The sequence below is a fragment of the Camelus ferus genome, chromosome 11 (genome assembly GCF_009834535.1).
Source record: "Camelus ferus isolate YT-003-E chromosome 11, BCGSAC_Cfer_1.0, whole genome shotgun sequence".
NCBI lineage: Eukaryota > Metazoa > Chordata > Mammalia > Artiodactyla > Camelidae > Camelus > Camelus ferus.
In genome coordinates, this window is record NC_045706.1 from 49,699,419 (window position 1) to 49,718,866 (window position 19,448).

General features: G+C 53.0%; 2 protein-coding genes across 2 annotated transcripts in view; one reads left to right on the forward strand and one right to left on the reverse strand.

Annotated features, from left to right (window-relative positions):
* Positions 1 to 4,148, forward strand: part of HK1 (hexokinase 1) — a 64,713-nt gene extending 60,565 nt beyond the window's left edge. The window contains 3 exon segments of the mRNA XM_032491540.1: positions 1,407 to 1,524; positions 1,526 to 1,641; positions 3,261 to 4,148. Of these exon segments, the coding sequence (XP_032347431.1) occupies positions 1,407 to 1,524; positions 1,526 to 1,641; positions 3,261 to 3,405 (379 nt within the window). The 3' untranslated portion in view covers positions 3,406 to 4,148.
* Positions 4,149 to 5,037: 889 nt separating this feature from the next.
* On the reverse strand, positions 5,038 to 18,495 carry TACR2 (tachykinin receptor 2). The gene is given in 6 exon segments (XM_006181172.3): positions 5,038 to 6,446; positions 9,349 to 9,545; positions 10,811 to 10,964; positions 13,483 to 13,677; positions 17,419 to 17,783; positions 17,785 to 18,495. Coding segments are annotated over 6 exon segments (1,155 nt in total). The 5' UTR covers positions 17,812 to 18,495; the 3' UTR covers positions 5,038 to 6,229.
* Positions 18,496 to 19,448: the final 953 nt, after the last annotated feature.

The following is a 19,448-nucleotide window of genomic DNA, read 5'->3' on the forward strand; positions in this document are numbered from 1 at the left end:
CAGTACATACAAGGGCTCCAACTTCTCCACATCCTCTTCAACACTCGTTATTTTCTGTTTTTGTTTCTCTTTTAATAATAGCCATCCCAATGGGTGTGAAGTGCTGGGGAAGGTCTTTTTAATCATAATAGCAAAGAGAGAAATCATAAAGAAAAAAAAGCCAAATTTAGCTACATAGTTTCTATAAATTAGAAAAAAAAAACAGTCATCAAACTTAAAAAGACAAACAGCAAACTAAGGAAAACATTTGTATTATGTGTGACAAGATGCATAGCATGGCATCGTGGGTGAGAGCTTTGGCAGATCTGGTCTTGAGACCTCTCCACCCCACTGGCTGTGAGCTTTGGGTGAGTTACTCAATCTCTCCCAGCCTCAGTTTTCGCATCTTCAAAATGGGAATAATCATGCAGTGGATTGGTTAGCTATTAGAAGGAAGAAATGAGGTAATGGATGTAAAGCACTTGTCACACAGGAAGTCCTCAAAAAAGGCTAACCTCTCTCATCACTGTCATTGTCACCATCATCAGTCATTGTCAGCTCTTTGAATTTAATAAGGAGACAACTATCCTAGGAGAACAAGAGTCTTGGTATAATAGGTTGTTCATGTGGCCAGTAAACAAAACAAAAAACTCATCCTCACTAATAGAGAAGAACGCAGATTAAACCACAGTGTGATGCCGTTCTGATGTTATTAAAACCAGTCCTTTCCACTGGGGACAAGCTGGGCCAGATTCTCGGCTGGAGAAGAGAGTAAATTGATACAGCTTTCTGAAGGGCACTTGGCAATATGTATCAAAAGCCCTTTGACCCAGAAATGCATCCTAAGGGAAAAATCAAGAGTTGCGCCCAAAGACTTAGAAACAGGACCCGCATCAGCGTGTTTATAGTAGCAGGGAATTGCAAACAACTTAAATTTCTCTAAACTGCCCGAATAAATGATGTTCATCCCCAGAGTGGAATACCTTGGCAGCTGTTTTCCAGCCCTATTCTCAGATAAGGAGGTGGGAAATCGCTCAGATGTATGAAGTAGGAAAAGAGCAAGAAAAAAAACCACAGACAAAGGACAAGCCCATTCACACATCCGTAAGAATGGCGACCTTCTTTAATGCTATCCAAGAAAAATAGGTTGAAAGGAAATATATTTAAACGTTAATAGCATTTTCCCTGGTGTTGGGATTGTAGTTTTGATTTCACAATTTTTATTTTTCTAGTTTGCCAGTTTTTCTACAACTTAACATGTAATACTTTGGGGATCATTAAAAAAAATGGACAAATGTTATTTTGAAGAGGAAAAAACCACGACTCTAATAAGTACGGTAGTTCGGGGCCGGCTCCTTTGGAGTCGGCTCCTGGGCTGCGCGCGTGGGCCCCGCTTCATCCAGCCTCCTGGCTTTCGTCCCCCACAGCGACCGGTTAGCGCTGCTGCAGGTCCGGGCCATCCTCCAGCAGCTGGGGCTGAACAGCACCTGCGACGACAGTATCCTCGTGAAGACCGTGTGCGGGGTGGTGTCCAGGAGGGCCGCAGCAGCTGTGTGGCGCGGGCATGGCCGCCGTGGTGGACAAGATCCGCGAGAACAGAGGGCTGGACCACCTCAACGTGACCGTGGGGGTGGACGGAACGCTCTACAAACTTCATCCGCAGTGAGTGGGGCTGCCGGTGGGGGTGGGCAGGGCTTCCTGGCATCTGTGCTTGTGGGACATGGGGTTGTGATTCCCAGCAGGACACAGCCAACCCGAAGGCTGCGCAGTCAGCGCGGGGCTTGTCTGGGAGGAGGAAGTGAGCTGCTCTGAAGTTTCCCTGGGATCCCTGGGGAGGCCAGGAATGGCTTCACTTGGTCAGCTCACATCCGTAGCCTGGCATGTCCTGCTCTCCGCTCCTTCCAGGCCCCTCTTAGGTCAGGCAGAGTCCAGGTGGGGAGCAGGAGAGGAGGTAAGGCTGGGCATGGGCTCACCCATCAGCCTGGCCAGGAGGCTGCGTTTGGTAAGTGGGAGAGGGAGCCAAGGAAAGGGGAGGAAGGCCCACTGTCTGGTTCCCCTGCTAAATCAGGTCGTCAGGAGCCCTGAAGGCAGGAGCAGCTTTGGCCCTGGGCTTTGTAGCAGGGCGGGGATGGGGAGTGACCTCCTGTGGTCAGGTACCCGACACCTCATGGTATGGGCCCATCTGCTCTTTGATCCACTGCATGTCCCAAAGCTTGGCGCATATGAACAGAGTGACCATATTATTTATTGTCAAAACTGAGGTACTTTTTCCAGTCAAGAGAGTGCTACTAATTATCACGCTGGGATCATCCCAGGTAAACTGGGCCATAGTATCACCCTACTTAAAAGCAGACTCACCCATCTCAGCATGGGCATTGCCTGCTTACCTCATGGCTGTGGCTTGGGATGGAACCATCTGTCCTGCTCCATCCCCACCTCTGTCTCTCCACCTTCCTAGCTGTCCTCATTGTCACCGTGGTTTAGAGCTAGGCTTTGGAGCCAATCACGGACATGCTTGGATTTAATCCTGGCACCACCATTTAGAAGCTGGGCTCAACTGATCCATCTCTGCCGAGTCTTCTCTTCTTCATGGGATAATAACCACAGGCAGGACGAATGCTATGTACATAAAGTGTGGGGCACCTAGTCGGTACTCAGCAAAGGGCAGTCAGTATCACCTCTAGGTGCCCCACTGCCCTGAGCATCCTCAGCCTGGCCCTATCTAATTTTCAGCACAAATTGCAAGGACCTAGAGTCACCTCTCATTTTGATGTTATGCTTCACTGGGGCGCGGGAGGGGGCTCCCTCCCTTGGCTTTAGGTGCAGATGGGCTGGGGTCTCAGAGGGCTGCAGCTGAGGGTGGGTGATGTTCTTTTCCACACAGCCTGCTGAGCTGACCCAGTGCCGGACCAGCTAGGTCAGCCTCAGGGGTCCACGGCCAGGCCCCAGCACCCCTTCTTGGTTTTCAGTGCCCTAGGAGTCTCAGGCTTTGAGGATGGGAGCTGTCTGGGTATGCTTTTCATGCCGTGGCCCTCATAAGCTGTTCAGAGAAGCTTGTTTTGGATTCTCCGTTGTGCCTCCCTGCTGCAAATTGTAATGGGATTGGCTGTAAACCCACTTTCCTCCCAGCCGTTCTCCGTAAGCCGCAGCTGCTTCTAAGCAGCCCCTGCCCCGTCTTGCTTCCCTCCTTGTTGTTAGGGTCCTTCAGCGTCATCAGGGGGGTCCAGCATCTTTCGTATTCCCCTACTTACCCTTCTCCTCTGTTTTTTTGTCTTTTTTAGCTTCTCCAGAATCATGCACCAAACCGTAAAGGAACTGTCACCAAAGTGTAACGTGTCCTTCCTCTTATCCGAAGATGGGAGCGGCAAGGGAGCCGCCCTCATCACGGCAGTGGGTGTTCGGCTCCGGGACGAAACGGGCAGCTAAGAGTCCTAGCCCCCGAGCCTGCTGCCCTTCCAGCACTTCTCTCTTCAAGCAGCGACCCCCTGTTCTGCCCAGTGAGCTGTGCCGGGAGACGCCGGCGACAGGGCCCGCACCACCGCCGCGGGGAGGAAGATAAAAGCCAACTAATGGCGCATAACGTAGGGTAAAAATAGAGTGTGTGCTGTTGATAATCTCTCTCACCTCCGGATCCCTCCTCACCTGCCCTACCACTTTGCATGATTTGATTTCAACCTGGTCGTACGTTCCCCATGTGTAAAGTTTAGTGGCGTTTGTTTCTAATTTATGCATTACGTCCAACAGTTATTTATTGGCCCAAGATGAAAAGTCACATCCTCTGACAGGCCTTATGGGCCTTCACAGCCTGTCCTTGGGGATGTGTCCCCTGTGTGAAATGTATTATCACCAGCAGACACTGCCGGGACTCCTCCCACGGGTGCATTAGCGCCGCTTCCTCCCGGCCCAGCACCCACTGCTGTCCAGTGTCCCGAGGTTCCCATCAGGGTGTGTCAGTGCCACTGAATTGTGTGTCCGTGGAGCTGGTCATAGCTACATTGTGACAGTCTTGCATTCTGTCTGTCTTGGGGGGAGGTGGGCAGTCCTGTGGGAAAGTGTCTTGTCTCCATTCGGGTAAAAGAAACCAATCAAGAAACAGTATGCTCATTGGAATTTCCCATCGCTTTTGTGAGCCATGTTGTATGACCTAGTAAACTTTGTACCAATTCAAAGACCCGAGTGATGCTTCGTGGCTGGGGAGCAGGGAGGATGTCTGGGGATGTGGCAAAAACCAAACCCTGGGGGGTTTTGTGGCCTCCTGGGTCAGGGCAGAGTTTGAAATGAAGCCTGTGTTCTTCAGCACCCAGTCTTTTTTGGGCATGAGGACTTCTGTACTCTTTCTGCTGAGGGTCATTGAAGTAGCCTCTCCCCTGCCTTCTAGCACCTGCCCTCCCACTTCCTGCTCTAGCCGCAGGCCCTTACCCTGGGGAGGGACTCCTGAGCCCCCACCTCGTCACCTTTCAGAAGGTAAAGCCAGCCGACAGCCTGGCTTCCTCACTTGTAGTTGAACAAGAAAAAGTCAGCTTGGCTTGCAGGGGCTGTTTGGGTTTAATGAGAGGACAGGGCAACCTTGGCCCTCCCTCCTGCCATCCCCGAGCAGGTCCTACCCTCATCACCCTCTCCACCAGCTCCAAGCCACTGGATGAATAGGCCCCCCCTGTCCTAAGCGGATAGTCTTGCAGCAGCTCAGGGTAGCAGAGTTGCCGCCCTCTCCCCAACCCCCGTTGTAAATGAAACCCTTCTGTAGGAAACTGGCCCTTGTCTGACCCTTTCATCCCTGCCTCACCTCAGCCTTGAGGGTGCTGTTCCTCTCTGTGGCTGCCTGTTTGGATTCTCCGCCAGCCCGTCGGTGGACCCACATCAGTCCGCACTCTGGTGCCCTGTGATTGAGGTGCCACGTGAGTCTCCCACATCTCCCTTTTTATTAATATGGAGGTGCTGGGGATTGAACCCAGGACCTAGCACATGCTGAGCATGCACTCTACCACTGAGCTACACCCACCCCTCCATCTCCCATATCTCTTGGTGGCTTTCCCTAGGACTGACTGCACGCTCACTTGGTTTGGTGAGAACAGAGTCCCTTTATTTGGCCCTGCCGGTGCCTATGGCACAGTGATTTTGTGGAAAACTCTGGGTGTGCACTGACAGCGTTATGTGGTTCTTTTGGAGAGGCACTGAGGCATGAAGGGTGAGTCAGCAAGCAGGGTGACTGGGCCAGGCCTAGGGCTTTCCAGGAGCCTGGACAGTTGGCGTTCTCTGCCTGGCACCTTCTTGCTTCAGAAGTAAGGGTGAGAGCTGCGTTGTTGGCTTGCAGGAGGCATTCGTGTAAAACGGCTGTCTTAGTAGTGATACAAGCATGGCTGCTGTTTCTGAAGCACTTCATCTGCGTTTGGCCTGCCAGTTCATAGGCATCACTCCCATCCTCACAGCATCCCTGAGAGGTAGTTTTGTCATTGAAAGAGGAAGAGGCTGAGGGTCATGGTGACTTGTATGAGGCCACCCAGCTGAGGCTCCTTTTGACTCTTAACCACCACCTACGCTGGGGCAGATCTAGGTTCTTAGATGCTGAGGCAGAGAAGCCCTGGATTGACTCACAGGCTTTGCAAAATAAGAAGCTTCCTCTCTTGTGTCTTTAGCCTGATAATGAATCACTGTCATGGCTGGGTGCTGTCCACAGATGTGTTTTGTTTGGTTTACCCAACATTTATAAAAATGTGAGCCAAAGTTAACAAGTCTGGAAGTTTCATAAATTTGGATTTCTGGTTTCTTTTGAAAGATTTAGAGGCTCTGGCAACAATGGGATCCCAGCTACATGACAACATTTTTCCAGAGCTGATCAGCTACTGTCTCTTTGGGTGCCTAGGCCCTCCAGTTTGCCACAGTCCCCACCATTCCCTATTGCCCCAAACACTGGAAGTCAGTTACCTTTTATCATTACATTTACATTTTTTCTTCTATATTGGATCCAATTTACTCATATGTCTTATGCCCCAGGAAGGCACTTGAACTTGCAACTCCTATATTTGGTAAATGTGAGTTCCCACTGTCTTCTCTGACTCTTAATGGATCCCCTGAAGCACTGTCTGAGAGGGGTGGCTGGGAAAGTCAGCATCTCTGCAGAGTTCCTGGCCCCATCTTGTTTTTCCATTGATGTACTGAAGGGTGAGGCATGGGCCAAACTTTCAGGTGTGGTCCTCTCGACTGGCTACTTCTCAAGGGTACTAAGTCTCACCCTGCAGGCAGGTACAAGGCTTCAGGGTTCAGTAGACACTCCATCTTGGGGACATTCAGCCTGCCCACTGGCAGCTTCAGAGGGGACCACATCCCCAGCCATGAACAAAGTCTCCTTAGTGTGACACCTCTTGACCCTCCTGGAGAGGGAGAGAGTATGAGTCAGCTCAATCTTGTCCTCCTCGGTTGGTGTGGCCCATGGGCAGCATCGGAAAGCAAGCCGGAATCCAGAGCGAAACCTGGTGGGTAGAGGGTCACCTTGAGCACCAGAGTGAGGGCGACAATTATGAGAACTGTCCTAGGGCTGCCGCCACCTCCAGGAGCCGCTCTCTCCTCCAGAGCAGAGTCACTCCCTCACTCCTAAGAGCTCAGAGTCTCTGGAGACACCCTTTCTTTAGTGGTTTTGGGTTTTGGAAGTAGCTGGAACTAAGTCCAAGGATTGAAGTGGGTGAATAAGCTGAATGAGACCATTTGTTATTACAAACAAAAATAAGCCTAGTACAATTATAAAGACAACACATTTTCTTGTTTGACTTATTAGCTGGCTTCTAAAAGAGTTTTCCAAGAGGAATCTTTAAAAATTGGGGCTTCGGCAATGTTGGGTGGACTAAGGATGCTCTCCCAAGGGGACAGTTTTGAAAGAAAATACACACGAGGAACTACTTAGTTTCAGTACATTTGCTTAAAAAATAAACAGTTCTCCCCATGGCAGCACCAAGGGCTCACAGGTAAATGAGAGATCAGAAGAAGCAGATAGTGAGTGGAAGAAATGAGAAAGAGCAGGTAGAAAGAGAACACTGGCCTGTCAGGAGCAGAAACAGATGAGACCCTGTGTGATGCAGAGGGAGGGAAAGAACCGAATGGTCTATTCCCAGGAGACGCAGAGTTCCATGTTTTGGAAGAGCAGGCCTGACTTCGGTTCCTCATCCTGCAGCTCTAAAGATTCCACAGTGTGGCTCAATAAATGCCTTCATTATGCGAGCTTACTGGCCTCTGCCCTTTACATCCAGCACGTCCAACCAAGCTCCCCACCCCGGCTGCCGCCCAGTGGTCCACATCTCAGTTCCTGACAACTGAGAACCCACAACTCCACTCTTCCACTAGTTCAGGCCAAGAAGCTGGGGTCACCCCTGACTTTGTCTCCATCACATTCTCTTGGCTCTACTTTAGCAATATCTAGACTGACCACTTCTCACACGTCTAAAGCCATCCCCTCTCACCTGGATCACTGCAGTCGCCTCGCCGTCTGCCCGCTGCTCCCCTTGGCCTGATGTGGTCCCATTCCAGTGCAGCTATGAGACTGACTCTTTCACAAGGAAAGTCAGCCCCGCAGGGCTGCTCACGTCTGAGAACCAGCCCAAGTCCTCGCCTGGCCCTCCGGGCCTGGCCTTGGTTGTTCCCGCCGCCCGGAGCTCTTGCCCAGGCAGCTGCAGGGCCCACTCGGTCCTCAAGTCTTTGCTCAGGACTTCTCAGTAAGGCCCACCCTGCCTATCCTGTAAAATTGCAGCCCTTACGCCCAGTTCTTCCAGTTCTTCCCCCAGCCCTTCCTGTCCTCCCTTACCCAGCTCTAGTCTCTCTTTTTCCCACAGGATTTATCACCGAATACACTCTGTAGTTCACTTACTCATCATGTTTGCCTATTGTCTCTCGCTGCCTCCCCACTAGCAGGTCAGCTCCCTGAGGAAAGGGATCGCTATTTTTATTCACTGGGGTATCCCCAGTGCCTGGAACAGCGCCGGACACACAGAGCCACTTGGTGAACTGTTCTGAAGGAAGGAAGATTCTGCCGGGAGCACCAGTCCTACTTTAGAGCTAGTGTCGTCAAATCCTGCATGATCAGAAGTTATCCCAGGAACTTGTAGAGCCCTGGGGTGTTGTTCAGACTCCCAGGGACCGTGTCATTGGGTAGCAGGAGAGTGACCAATGCACAAACACAGACGGCTCAGGGCCCCTCCCTGAGGTGACAGTCCCTGTCTCCAAGTTCTCATCCTACAAGCTGCTTGCAAGAGAAATGTGTGATGTGGGGTGAGATTACAGGCCTTGGAGACACATGGAATCTTTGCTGTATGAGTTTAGGAGTGTCTTCCTTTCTGAGGCTCAGTTTCCTCATCTGCCAAATGGGTATAATACTTCCCTCATATTATCTACTTTCCTCTCAGGAGACAATGGAGGGTTCTGGCACCCATTAAACACTCAAAAAAAAAAAAAAAAAAATCAGTTTTCTCACTTTCTTCTGGCCTGTCCCAGGTGAGTGTGAGCAACAAAGACCCTACTGGTATTATGAGTGGCCTGGACACATGGGCAAGGAGGTAATAAAAGGCATGAATAAAGAGACCCAGGGCCAACCTCACCCACATTTGTTGAGGCCAGGACTCAGAGGCCACTTCTCATCTCTTCTTACCTGGCCCCACCTTCAAGGTTCTCTGAGGCTGAAGCAGGACTCCTGGGTGCTGGGGCTCCTGCCTGGCCCACCACTTCCCATCTCTGCCAGTGCCCCAGAGCAAATACAGCCCCTCTCTGGGACGCCACTTCTCCAGGAGTACAAGGGATGGGAGAACCCAGCTGGGTGGAGTGAGAATGTGGCTCCTTCCTCTCTGGCTGTCTCTGCCAAGGTCATTTCCTAGCTGCCCTGAAAGCCCCTCCAGGGCAGAAAATGCCCTGTGGTCTTCCCAGGGGGCAGCCTGCTCCTCCTCCAGTCTTGCCCCAGACCTCTGACTGAGTGCTATTTACTGCTGGGTTTCCACTGAGCCCAAGGAAAGTCCTCAGTTCTTCCTCATTGCAGGAAGCTCTTACAAATGTCAGTCCCTCCTGCCTTCATCTGGCTCTTTCCTTCCTCTCTGGCTGGACTTCTGCCTCTCTCTGCCTCTCCCCTCCATCCATCTCTGTCCCTCCCTTCTCTCTTCTCCTTGTCCCAGATGCAGTGCCCAGAAGAAGGAGCAGGAACAGGCCAACAGTGGGAGATGTGGCCCAGGGAATGGGGCAAGGCTTTGGGCAGGAGGTGGGGCTCAAGGTCGGCCCGAAACAGAGGGAGGCTTGTGCTGTAGGCTCCCTGTAAGAATGGTTATCCCCTGCTGGGGTGGGAGGCACAGCCTCAAGCTGTGCAGGGGAGCCCAGATGGGGAGGGCTCGGGGGAGGGCTCACCTGTGGTTGAGGCAGCAGTAGATGATGGGGTTGTACATGGTGGAGCTCATGGCCAGCCAGAAGAGCGCCAGGTAGACCTGCTGGATGAACTTGTGGCAGTAGATGTCCTCCTGGAAGCTGCCCAGGATGAAGTAGAGGTGGTAGGGCAGCCAGCAGACGGCAAACGTCACCACCACCAGCACCATGGTCTTCACGAACTGGTCCAGGAGAGACTCAGGTCACTCCCCGCCTGGAAGCCCTAAGCCCCAGTCTTCCCAAGGGTGAGGCACCCCTCTTGCCAGCCTGAGAAGCCCTCAGTAAGCAGGCCCCATCCCCCTCTACAGCCTCAGTCCCCTAGAGCATCTTCTACACAGACACTCCTAGGCCCTCCACCTCGGGGATTTTGCTCAGGCTGGTCCCTCTGCCCACATTGCTATCTCTCCTTTGAAGGCCTCACTCCTCAAAGCCCAGCTCGTCTAAAAGGCGTCCCGGATCCCTTTTAGAGCAGAGCAGCTCACCTCCCTGGAGAGTGAATGAGTTTTCGCTCCTGACCCCATCCTTAGGGGAGACCCATGCCAGTTATGGGTTCCCAGGCCCCCAGTCTTCCTGCAGTCTGTCTGCCACAGCCCTTCTAGCCATAGGTAGTGAGGCTTCAACTGGGGACCCCAGTCTCTGCCCAGGGGCCAGCTCCCTGACCTTTCCCTATTCATGGCCTGGTCTCTGCAGATACCCCCGAGCATGACCCAGTGTCCCAGGAGGCACGGAGGGCAAGCCAGGGATGGCAAATGGAGATCAGCTCTCCATATCCAACCGCCTCCCTGAATCGCCCTGTGGAAAATACCTAATGGCAGATGAGAAGCCAAGACTTTGACCTGCCTCGTGATGTGATTAGCCCATTACCTCCCCTGGTCGTCTAACAGGAAGGGGGAATGGCAAAGATGAGCTTTGACTGGGAAAGAGTGGAGAAGGTCTGGAACAGAGATGCCAAATCAGGATCCTTGGGAGACCCTGAGTGGCAGCGGGGAGGGAGACACATTTTGGTTGGACGCTGAAGACAAATGATGTAGCTGGACCACAATCCAGTCTCCACGATCTCTGAGGTCTGCAGTGCCAGCATTTGAGAATTCTCCTGTGATTCTATCCAGGAGTCTCCTGTAGTTCTGTGGGGCGTCTTAAATTCGACATTCTGATTATTCAGAAAGTCTAAGATTTTCAGATTCTATCATTCTAAGATTCTTGGAAGTACCTGAAATTCTGTGGAGCTTTAGGGTTTCCTAATTCTCCTAAAATTCTGGGAATTTCCATTTTGCTTTGTATTTGGCCAAAGACCAAAGGCAAGTTCGCTGGCCCAGAAAGATGGAAAGAAGGCTCTGGCCAGGGACTTAAGACAAGGGCAAGTTACAGGTGAATTCTATCAAGGACAAGGCGGAAACAGCATCTCCGGAGGCAGGGCCAGACTTCCTTCCCCGCCCCCAGAGTTCACCTTCTTCTTGGCCTGCAGGTGGCGCAGGTTGGCGCCGTGAGCCTGGTGCACGGGAACAGTGCGTCTCCAGAGCGTGAGGCCGATGACACTGTAGGCGACGAACATCACCACGAGAGGAAGGAAGTAAATGAGGGCGATCACCGCGAGATGGTACCTGGAGGGAGAGTCGAGGGCCTGGGCACGGGGCGGCCCGGGGGCGACTCCAGCATCCGCCAGAGCCTAGTCACTGGGACTTGGCCGGCGCCCCTGAGCTGCCCCAGGTGGGCCACCCTGGGCCACATCCCAAGGCCTTGGTTTGATTTAAAGGAAAGGAAAGGAAGAAAAGAAAAAAGAAAAAAAGAAAGAAAAGAAAAGAAAAGAAAAGAAAAGAAAAGAAAAGAAAAGAAAAGAAAAGGCAACACTGGCTAGCATATGTGCCCAAAGAGGGCTTCCCCTGCTGCAAAAGGGACACTCTAGCGTTAGCTTTGAGTCTTTCCAAGTGGCACACAAGTTACCAAACAAGGAAATAAATAGGAAACGAAAAAGTTAACCAAGTAATGCATTCATTTAAAATTTAAAATGCCATTAAGCACAATTAAAAAAATTTTTTTTAAATCTAGGCTATCAGCCCCCCCAAAAAAAGTGACCTTAGGCAAGTCAGATCGTTTCCTCAGTCTCGGTTTCCCCATTTGTAAGGAGGAGGTAATCTCTACCATCCTTCTTAAGTATGAGTAACACCTCCCAGTTGCCGCATTCTTTCCTTGGGATGGCAGTGCAGGATAGGAATTCACTCTGGGCTAGGTTCCCACCCAGAAGTGAGTGCCAAGGACCCTCAGGGACTGTCTTCTAGGGTCTGCCAAAATCAGGGATGCCTCCTCTCCCAGCCTGGACTGCCTTTTTTGTATTTTGATTTTGGGAGCGTATGTGCATTTTCCTGGAGAGGGCATCTGTCATTTCATCAGATTCCTGTATATACAGGATGTGAACCTGTAAGGATGGAGCCCGCAGTCTAAATCCCAGAAGTTCCCTCACCCAGGAATGATCATTCTCACACAAGAAACCAGGCTTTCCCCAAATCCTCCCAGAATTCGAAGTAACCCCAAAGTACAGCCTTCCTAGCCTATCTCTGCCCTCCTGTTTTCCCCTGTTGCCTAAATCAGGGTTGTAGCTCACCATTCCCCAAAATCTGGTGCTTGATACCCTAAATTCTGACTGTTCCCCACCTGAGGGAGAAAAACCCACTCTTAAGGTGAGGAAACACCGCCCCCCAGTGGCCAGTCACGAAACGTTCCGCTCTCCACGCGTTCCCTGAGTCAGGGGCGGGGGCGCGTCCCTACGTCCACCGCCATTGGAGCAGTGAGTCCCGAGAACGCGGGTGCAGGGTAGGGGCAGAGCCCCAGGGCAGGGTCTGCCCTCGAAACTCAGCAGTCCTTGGGAAGAAGCTTCTCAGAGAAATGGCGCCTTCCCTTAAGGCCACAGCGCGGTGCTTAGGACAGGCGGAGACCAGGTAGGGGCGGGCGCCAGGGGAGCGGTGTTAACCGAGGCGGGGGGTGGGGTGGGGGTGGGGGGTGGCTGTCGTGATCTGGCCTCTCCGAGCCTGCACATCCTCATGCCTGGGGCAGCCGGGCCTTTGTTGGACTAAATCTGCCACCTCCAGCTTTGTTTTCGTTTGTCCGCTGTTTACCACATACTGGGTGCCGGTTCTGTGGCAGGCACGGTGCTAAGTGCGACAGGTACATTTTCTCATGTATGCTCACAACAGCCCTTGAGGAAGATTCTCTTACTAATTCCATTTGAGGGAGAAGGAGCCAAAGGTTAAGTGACCAGCAAGGCCCTCCAGCCAGCAGGGGACAGAGCAGGACTCCAACATGACTACTGACTCCAGAACCTCAAGCAGTTCTTTACTGTCTACTACCAACCACGCCCTGCTTGGGGATGACAAGCCACACCCTGAGAACTGGGCAAACTGAAGCCCAGAGAGGGAAAGGACTTACCCAGAGTCATACAGCAGCTGGACCATGCTTGAGTTCTTCTGCTTTCTCCCCCCGTCCCCCAGCCCATGGTGCTCACCTGAGCACCAGGCTGGCACCAGACTCCTGAAAACGTCTCAGGCTCATCCCCTACCCCTTCTTTCTGCCTCAATACCCCGACCTTCTGTGGCCTGAGCATTTACGATGCCCTCCCCCAAACACACATTCCCAAACACGTACCCATGTGCACACACCCTTCCACAAACACACTCAGATACTTACACACATACACAGACACACATGCATGTCACATGTGCACACATACCTGTCCTCATTTAGGGAGACACACACCCTTTTTTAAGTAGCAGAGTGGCGAGGAGACTGGGCTCTGAAGCAGGACTGCCTAAATTTAAAGCCTTGATTTACCACTTACTAGCTGTGTGGTTTTAGAGACATTATGTAGTTTTTTAATACCTCAGTTTTCTCATCCAAAAAATAGGAATAATAATACATCCATACCCCTATGTTGTTAGAATTAAATGGGTTCATGTATGCAAAGTACTTAGACCAAGCCTGACACTTAGTAAATGCTGTTACTTTTAGTTTATACTGTACTCACGTAATCCCAGATTCACTCTCAGACCCATGTGCACACCCACGTGTACACACTGTACATATGTGCATGCACACACACACACCGCCTCGCCCACCCCCAGGTCTTACAAAAGGAGTGTCTTGCCACCGCTGTCTTCGGGCCAGGCCACCACGCACTTGGTGGCACCCTGGTCCATGGTGATGGTGGAGTAGAAGCACTGGGGGAAGGCAAGGGCCAGGGCCACCAGCCAGATGCCAGCAATAACTGCTCTAGTGCCGGGCGCTGAGAGCCGTGGCTGGAAGGGGTGGACGATGGCCATGTACCTGTGAGCAGAGGGCCGTGTGAGCAGTGGGCGCCCTCGCGTCAGACCTGCCCCACCTCCTCTCCCCCACCCCAGGCCCACGTCTCCTAGTCCTCTTCCTCACACCCTGCTGGTGACCTGCAGAGAGCCAGCTAGGCTGTGACCCTCCCACAGCCATATGGGACACTAGTGCCCTAAGCCCCAGCCCACCCTCACCTTTCCGCCACCCGGCCTCCCTCTGAGCGTGGACATGCTCTCAGGTGGCCACAGGAGGGCAATGTGGCCACACCGGAAGTCCAGCCCGGGCCGTCGGCCTGAGGCTCAGCCCCGTCGAGCTCCTCAGCCACAGTCCCTCTCATGTTCAGAACCGTAACAGAGCCCGACAGTCTCCTGGACAAAGCCCAGAGCGGCTGCCCGCCAGCCTTCTGTGGTGGAGGAAATGCTCTACATATGCACACGTGGCTGTGAGCACTGGAAGTGTGGCTAATATGATTGAGGAACTGAATTTTTAATTTAAATTAATTTAAACATAAACATGCACATATGGCTGTGGTTATATTTTTGGACAATGTGGGCCCAGACCTTTAAACTCAGCGTTCAGGGCCCTCTGCATGTGGCTAATGCACTGTCCAGCCTCTTGTGTCACCACTTCCTGTCCCTTCCCTGGCTCACACTGGCCGCGGAACAACCCTGCCAACCCTCTACGAGTTGTTTTCTCCCCCTCGACCTGGAATTCCTCGTTCCTCTATGGATTCAGCCAAGTCTACATAAAAGTCCAGCTCCTCGGTGAGGTCGGCCAGGAGCAGGCTGGTCTCCTCAGCTCCTGCCTCTCCCTGAGGGAACCTGTGGGGTTGTGTCCTGCCTTTGGCACCTCCAGGCCTGGTAAGTAGTTGTTACCTCCAGCTTCCACAGCTGCGGGGGGCCAGGGGGAGACCCAGCTTGGAAGAGGCACTGCTGGCTTTGAACCCAGGGTGTGTAGCTCCCGCCTGCTCCCAGGACCCCCACCCGCTGTGGGACTGTCCTGAGACCTAGTGGGCTGAGGCCTCATGCGTCTAGGGCCCTGAAGGAGGAAGGGGGAGCTGTGAGTAGCCGCCTGCTTCCCTAAAGTCAAGGGAACCCAAAACGCAGGGCCGCACCTCAGCCCCCACACTGCCTCTACCTGCTGTGTTTCCTGGGGTTTTGGTTTCCTCCTCGGAAGGAGGGTGTGGGGCTCAAGGGGGCCCTCATGTGTCCTGGACCCACTGGCCATCCCGGGAAGCCCACGGACCCCTCCTCAGAGTAAAGCTTTTATATGCATAAATTAAAATACACAGGATTACAAATGCAATCAGTGATCCTAAGTACAGTTATCCAGATGTAAAATAAATGGGGGACATAGTGTCATACACTCTCCCTTATCAGCCTCTTAGCAAGATCTAGCAGCAGGTTTGGGAACCGTGGTAATTTTGAAGCACTAGCGACAAGTGTGGGTGATGCTTTGAGATTTCTGTGTGAGTATCTGTGATTTCTGTTGGTGACGTAGTCCAGGCACTGCTGGTGTCCCAGCGAAGCGTGGTGTGCTGCCTACATTTGTAGTTGTGATTTTCACCCCCCCGGGGGACTCAGGTTCCCTTGCTGCCCTGGGAGGTGGGGCGGGGAAGAGGAGCTTTCTTTCTTACGCTAATTGTAGAGCGGCAGGCCTGTTACTTTGGATTCCGACTGATGTGGAAATGAGTCCTGGCTCCACCGCTTTCCAGCAGGAGGGTCTTAAGCGAACCACCTGAGCTCTTTGGGCTTCTGTTTCCACCTCCGTGAAATGGGATGATCATAATTTGGGCCATTAGGGTTGTTGTACAGAGAAATGAGATGCTTGACAAGTGCCTGCAGGCAGAGGAGCCCGGGATTGGAGAGTGTGGTCAGTCCTATTTATGTCTTTCTTTTAAATTCACCAGAAATGGCTTTGGTCCTCCATGACCCCCAGGTCTTCCTCCCTGGGATTAATCTGAACCTTGTGGCCTCATGTTTTCTTTAGCCCTTGCCCTGGGCAGGGAATTTCATGTCTTGAGGTCTTAGGCATCACGTGAATGGGACTCTGTGCCCTGTGAGTGTTTCCACCCCGTCTAGGTGAGGACAGCCCCTTCCCTGCTCCTCACACACACAGGCGTGCTCCTGCACCTCTGCCTGGAACGTTCTTCCCCCAGACCCTGCGGGGCTCACTCTCTCGCCTCCTTCCTGCCTTTGCTCAAATCCCACCCTCACAATAAGGCCAACCTTGACACCCTAACACTGCGCCCTGGCCCACCTCAACACACACACCCTAGCACCTTGAGGCCCTTTCCCCTTCCTAATATTTTCCCATAGCTCTCATGACCTCAAAATACAATATAAAATTTATTTATTCTTGTGATTATTATTTAAGTTCTCACCAGGGCAGACATCTTTATCTGTTCCCCTCCCCCCACACAATGCCCAGAACAGTGTTTGTACACAGCAGGCAATGAACATAAGAATTAATGAAGAAATGAAGGGACGGGTCTCCATCACTACCACCCTGACCTGAGCCACCATCCTCCCTCACCTGGATTACTGTTCAGCTGCCTCCTGCCTGATCTCCTGGCTCCCACCGTACCCTCTACAGTCCATACTCCCCTGCCCCTCAGCATTTAAAATGGAAGGCCCATGAGGCTGTGATTTCGGGGGCTATTAGTGGGACTTTCAGAAATATCTAGGGTGTGTTAAGGTGCTCTTGGTGGGGGGTTGGGGGCTGTGGTTGGATCATGGAGGATGTGGTCCAGGGCTGACAGCCAGGAGGTCTGGGCTCCAGGCTCCTGGCCCTGCCCCAACTTGCTGGCTGACCTGAGGTGATCCTGTCCATCTCTATCCTCAGTTTCCCTGGTGCAAAATTAGAAGCTTGGCCTAGATGCATGGTTTTCAGACTTTCTTTTCATTTTTAATTAGTAGAAATACATTTCTCAAGTGAAAGCTGCAGGGAAACTTCATAGTAAAATAGCCAAGAGCAGAGACTCGAGCTGCTGTGGGTGAGAGGTGGCTGGGCCAGTGGGGCTGGGATAGAGATTGCGGGGGTCATTGGGGAACTGCGACGCCCACACCTCATCAAACCTTCCTGAGGAGGAGTTTGTGTCTCTGAGAGTCCTGCCTCCCACACACACCTGCTGTCTTCCCGCTGTCCCTTTTTGTTTGTTGTCTCTCTCAGCCACACTTCTGGGGACACACAGTCCCCTTCCATGTCCAAAGAAGACTCTAGATCTGCCCACTGATCCCTCCTCTGCCCCCCCCCCCCGGCCCCCTCAGCAGAGGGTCACAACCTGCGCCCCAGACAGCAGCATTGGGAAAGTAATTGGCTCATTGTAATTATATGATAACTACATGCAGTGTTAAATTTACCCCTCATGTAATCTATCTAGGAGTGGGAAAACAATATAAACAGTTTCCTTTTAGTGAAAGGTGCTGCAACAAAGAGCAACTCCAGAGAACACTCCAGAAGGTCCCTAAAACACTATCACTCTTCCCCTGTGGCCTTGAACAACCATCTAGTGTGAAGTTCTTCCTTGTGTCTAGCCTTAACCTGGCTTGCTTCAGTTTCATAGTCCCCTGTCTTCCAGATGCATAGTTTAGGATATGATCAGGTTGGGAGGCAATGCATTCCCTGGGTTCTGCCCTTAACTTGCTGTGTGACTGCAGGCAAGTTACCACCCCTGTCTGAACCTCAGCCAAGTGAGCCGACTCCCCTCAGCTGCTCTGCTACCCCACTGCCCCCTCTTGCCTGTCGGCGGCGATGGCAGTCATGGAGTAGATGCTGACAAACATGGCTGTGATGGGGAAGAGGTTCTGGAAGTAGCAGAAGGCACGGCCAAAGTACCAGATGTTGTGGCTGGCGTAGACGAAGTTGAAGGCGGCATTGAAGGCGGCCATGCAGAGGTCGGCCAGGGCCAGGTTGACAATGAAGTAGTTGGTGACTGTACGCATCCTCTGATGGGCCAGGATGATCCATATGACTGTGGCGTTGCCTGTCACAGCCACCAGCACCAGAGCCAGGTAGGCTGCGGCCCACAGTGCCAGCTGCCAGCCGGGCATGGAGAAGGCTGTGAGGCCCGTGATGTTGCTCTCCAGGCCGGATGAGATGTTGGCTGTCAGTCACCACAGCACAGGCCCCCATGGCTGCCTCTGGGTTGGGGACAAGGGCCCTGGTGCCCTTCTGGGATATGTAGAAGAGAAATCCCCTTTGGTGAGTATGTGGGAGAGGGAGGAGTAGGTGCAAAGCCAGGCGCGTCCGGGGAGCCGGGGCTCACTCCCAAGTCTCAGGCAAAGATGAGCTAGGCTGAGCAGAGAGCCGGGTCCAGAGCCACTGGCATTTCAGATTCCCTTGTCTCCGTCAGACTTCTCCAATGTCACGTGGAAATCTAGACTCCAAGACAGAGTTTCAGAGCAGGAAACATCCTTGTAAATCATCAGTCAGCCCTTTCACTGCAGAAATGGAAAAACAGATTCCAAGAGGGGACCAGAGCAGGTCACGCAGTAAGTTAGGACCCAAACCCAGGTCCCTCCTAATGTAACTCGGGATGTTCTCGATCAGACGCACGCACAGCAGTGCAGCAGTCTTTGGATTCCGCAGGTCAGCTGCACAGCAGGCTGTCCCTCCGGGCATTGGGGTGCAGGCCGGGCTGCGTGTGTCCCCACTGCTCTCGGGGTGGGGCGGGGTGTGCGGGACGGCGAGGGCCTTGGCTGAGGTGCTGCCTGCTCCCGAGGTGGGGCTTTGCCTCCTGCCCCTTGTCCCACCCGGGGCGTGGATGACCCGGCCTTGTCTCTTGAAGAAAGATTTAGGACTGGCTGTTGAGATGGGGAGAGACCCGGGGACATGGGGAGTGGCAGGGGTGGGGCCTGGCACAGCGGGCACCGGCCTGGGTGGGGTGTTTACATTCAGCCAGGCGGAGCTACGTCTAGAATGTGATTAAGGGCGCGCACTTAGGAGCCTTGTGGACTCCAGGCAAGTCCAAGCCTTCCGAGCTCTGGCTTCCCCATCTGGAAAGCAGAGGCACAATACGGTGCACGTTTGCAGTATATCTGTGAGTTTTGAATGAGATAACGTACATGAAGTCTATTGAGCATAGAGGCTGGCACAGAAAAAGCGTGTAGGGGAGTTGTAGCCCCATGGGAGGCCCCTGGACAGCTCAGGGTTCCACGGGTGAGAGAAACAGACACAAAGCATTTCTGACAAGTTCTCCGGTGATGCTGATGCTGCTGGTCCAGGGACCTCACTTGGAGAACAACTGTCTTAGGACAAAGACAGGGCAGGGCCTCTCCCCTGAACCCCAGAAAGCCCTGGGAGGCTGCCACAGGCTCTACTATTGGTCAGTGACTGCATACACATGTGTGGGGCTGTGTCAGAGTGACTGTGTGTGGCAGACGCATGTCAGTGCACACACACTCGTGCACCTGTGCACACCTGTGGGCATGTGGACCCTCAAGGCAGAGCAGGCTCAGAAGAGCAGGGCCCCTCACTAAAGGCTCTCAGTCACCAGCATCAGTGGCCCTGCTGTGCTGCTGTGCTAAGTGTGTGCATGGTCCCCGGGGAATCCAGCCCGGTTCCTTGGGGAGGGGCTGCTTCCAGGCCCCTACTCCTCCCGTGGGTGTGTGTACTGTGGGGTTCTGGGCCTTCTGCCCTCCTAGAGTTGGCTTCAGACACAGCTGGCTCCAGCCCTGGCCAGGCCTCTCTGGAGCAGGCCACCAGCCTCTGTTCGGACCTCTGTCTCTTGCCAAAGGGCCTCTGCCTTTGATCTCTGTTAGTAGCAGCAG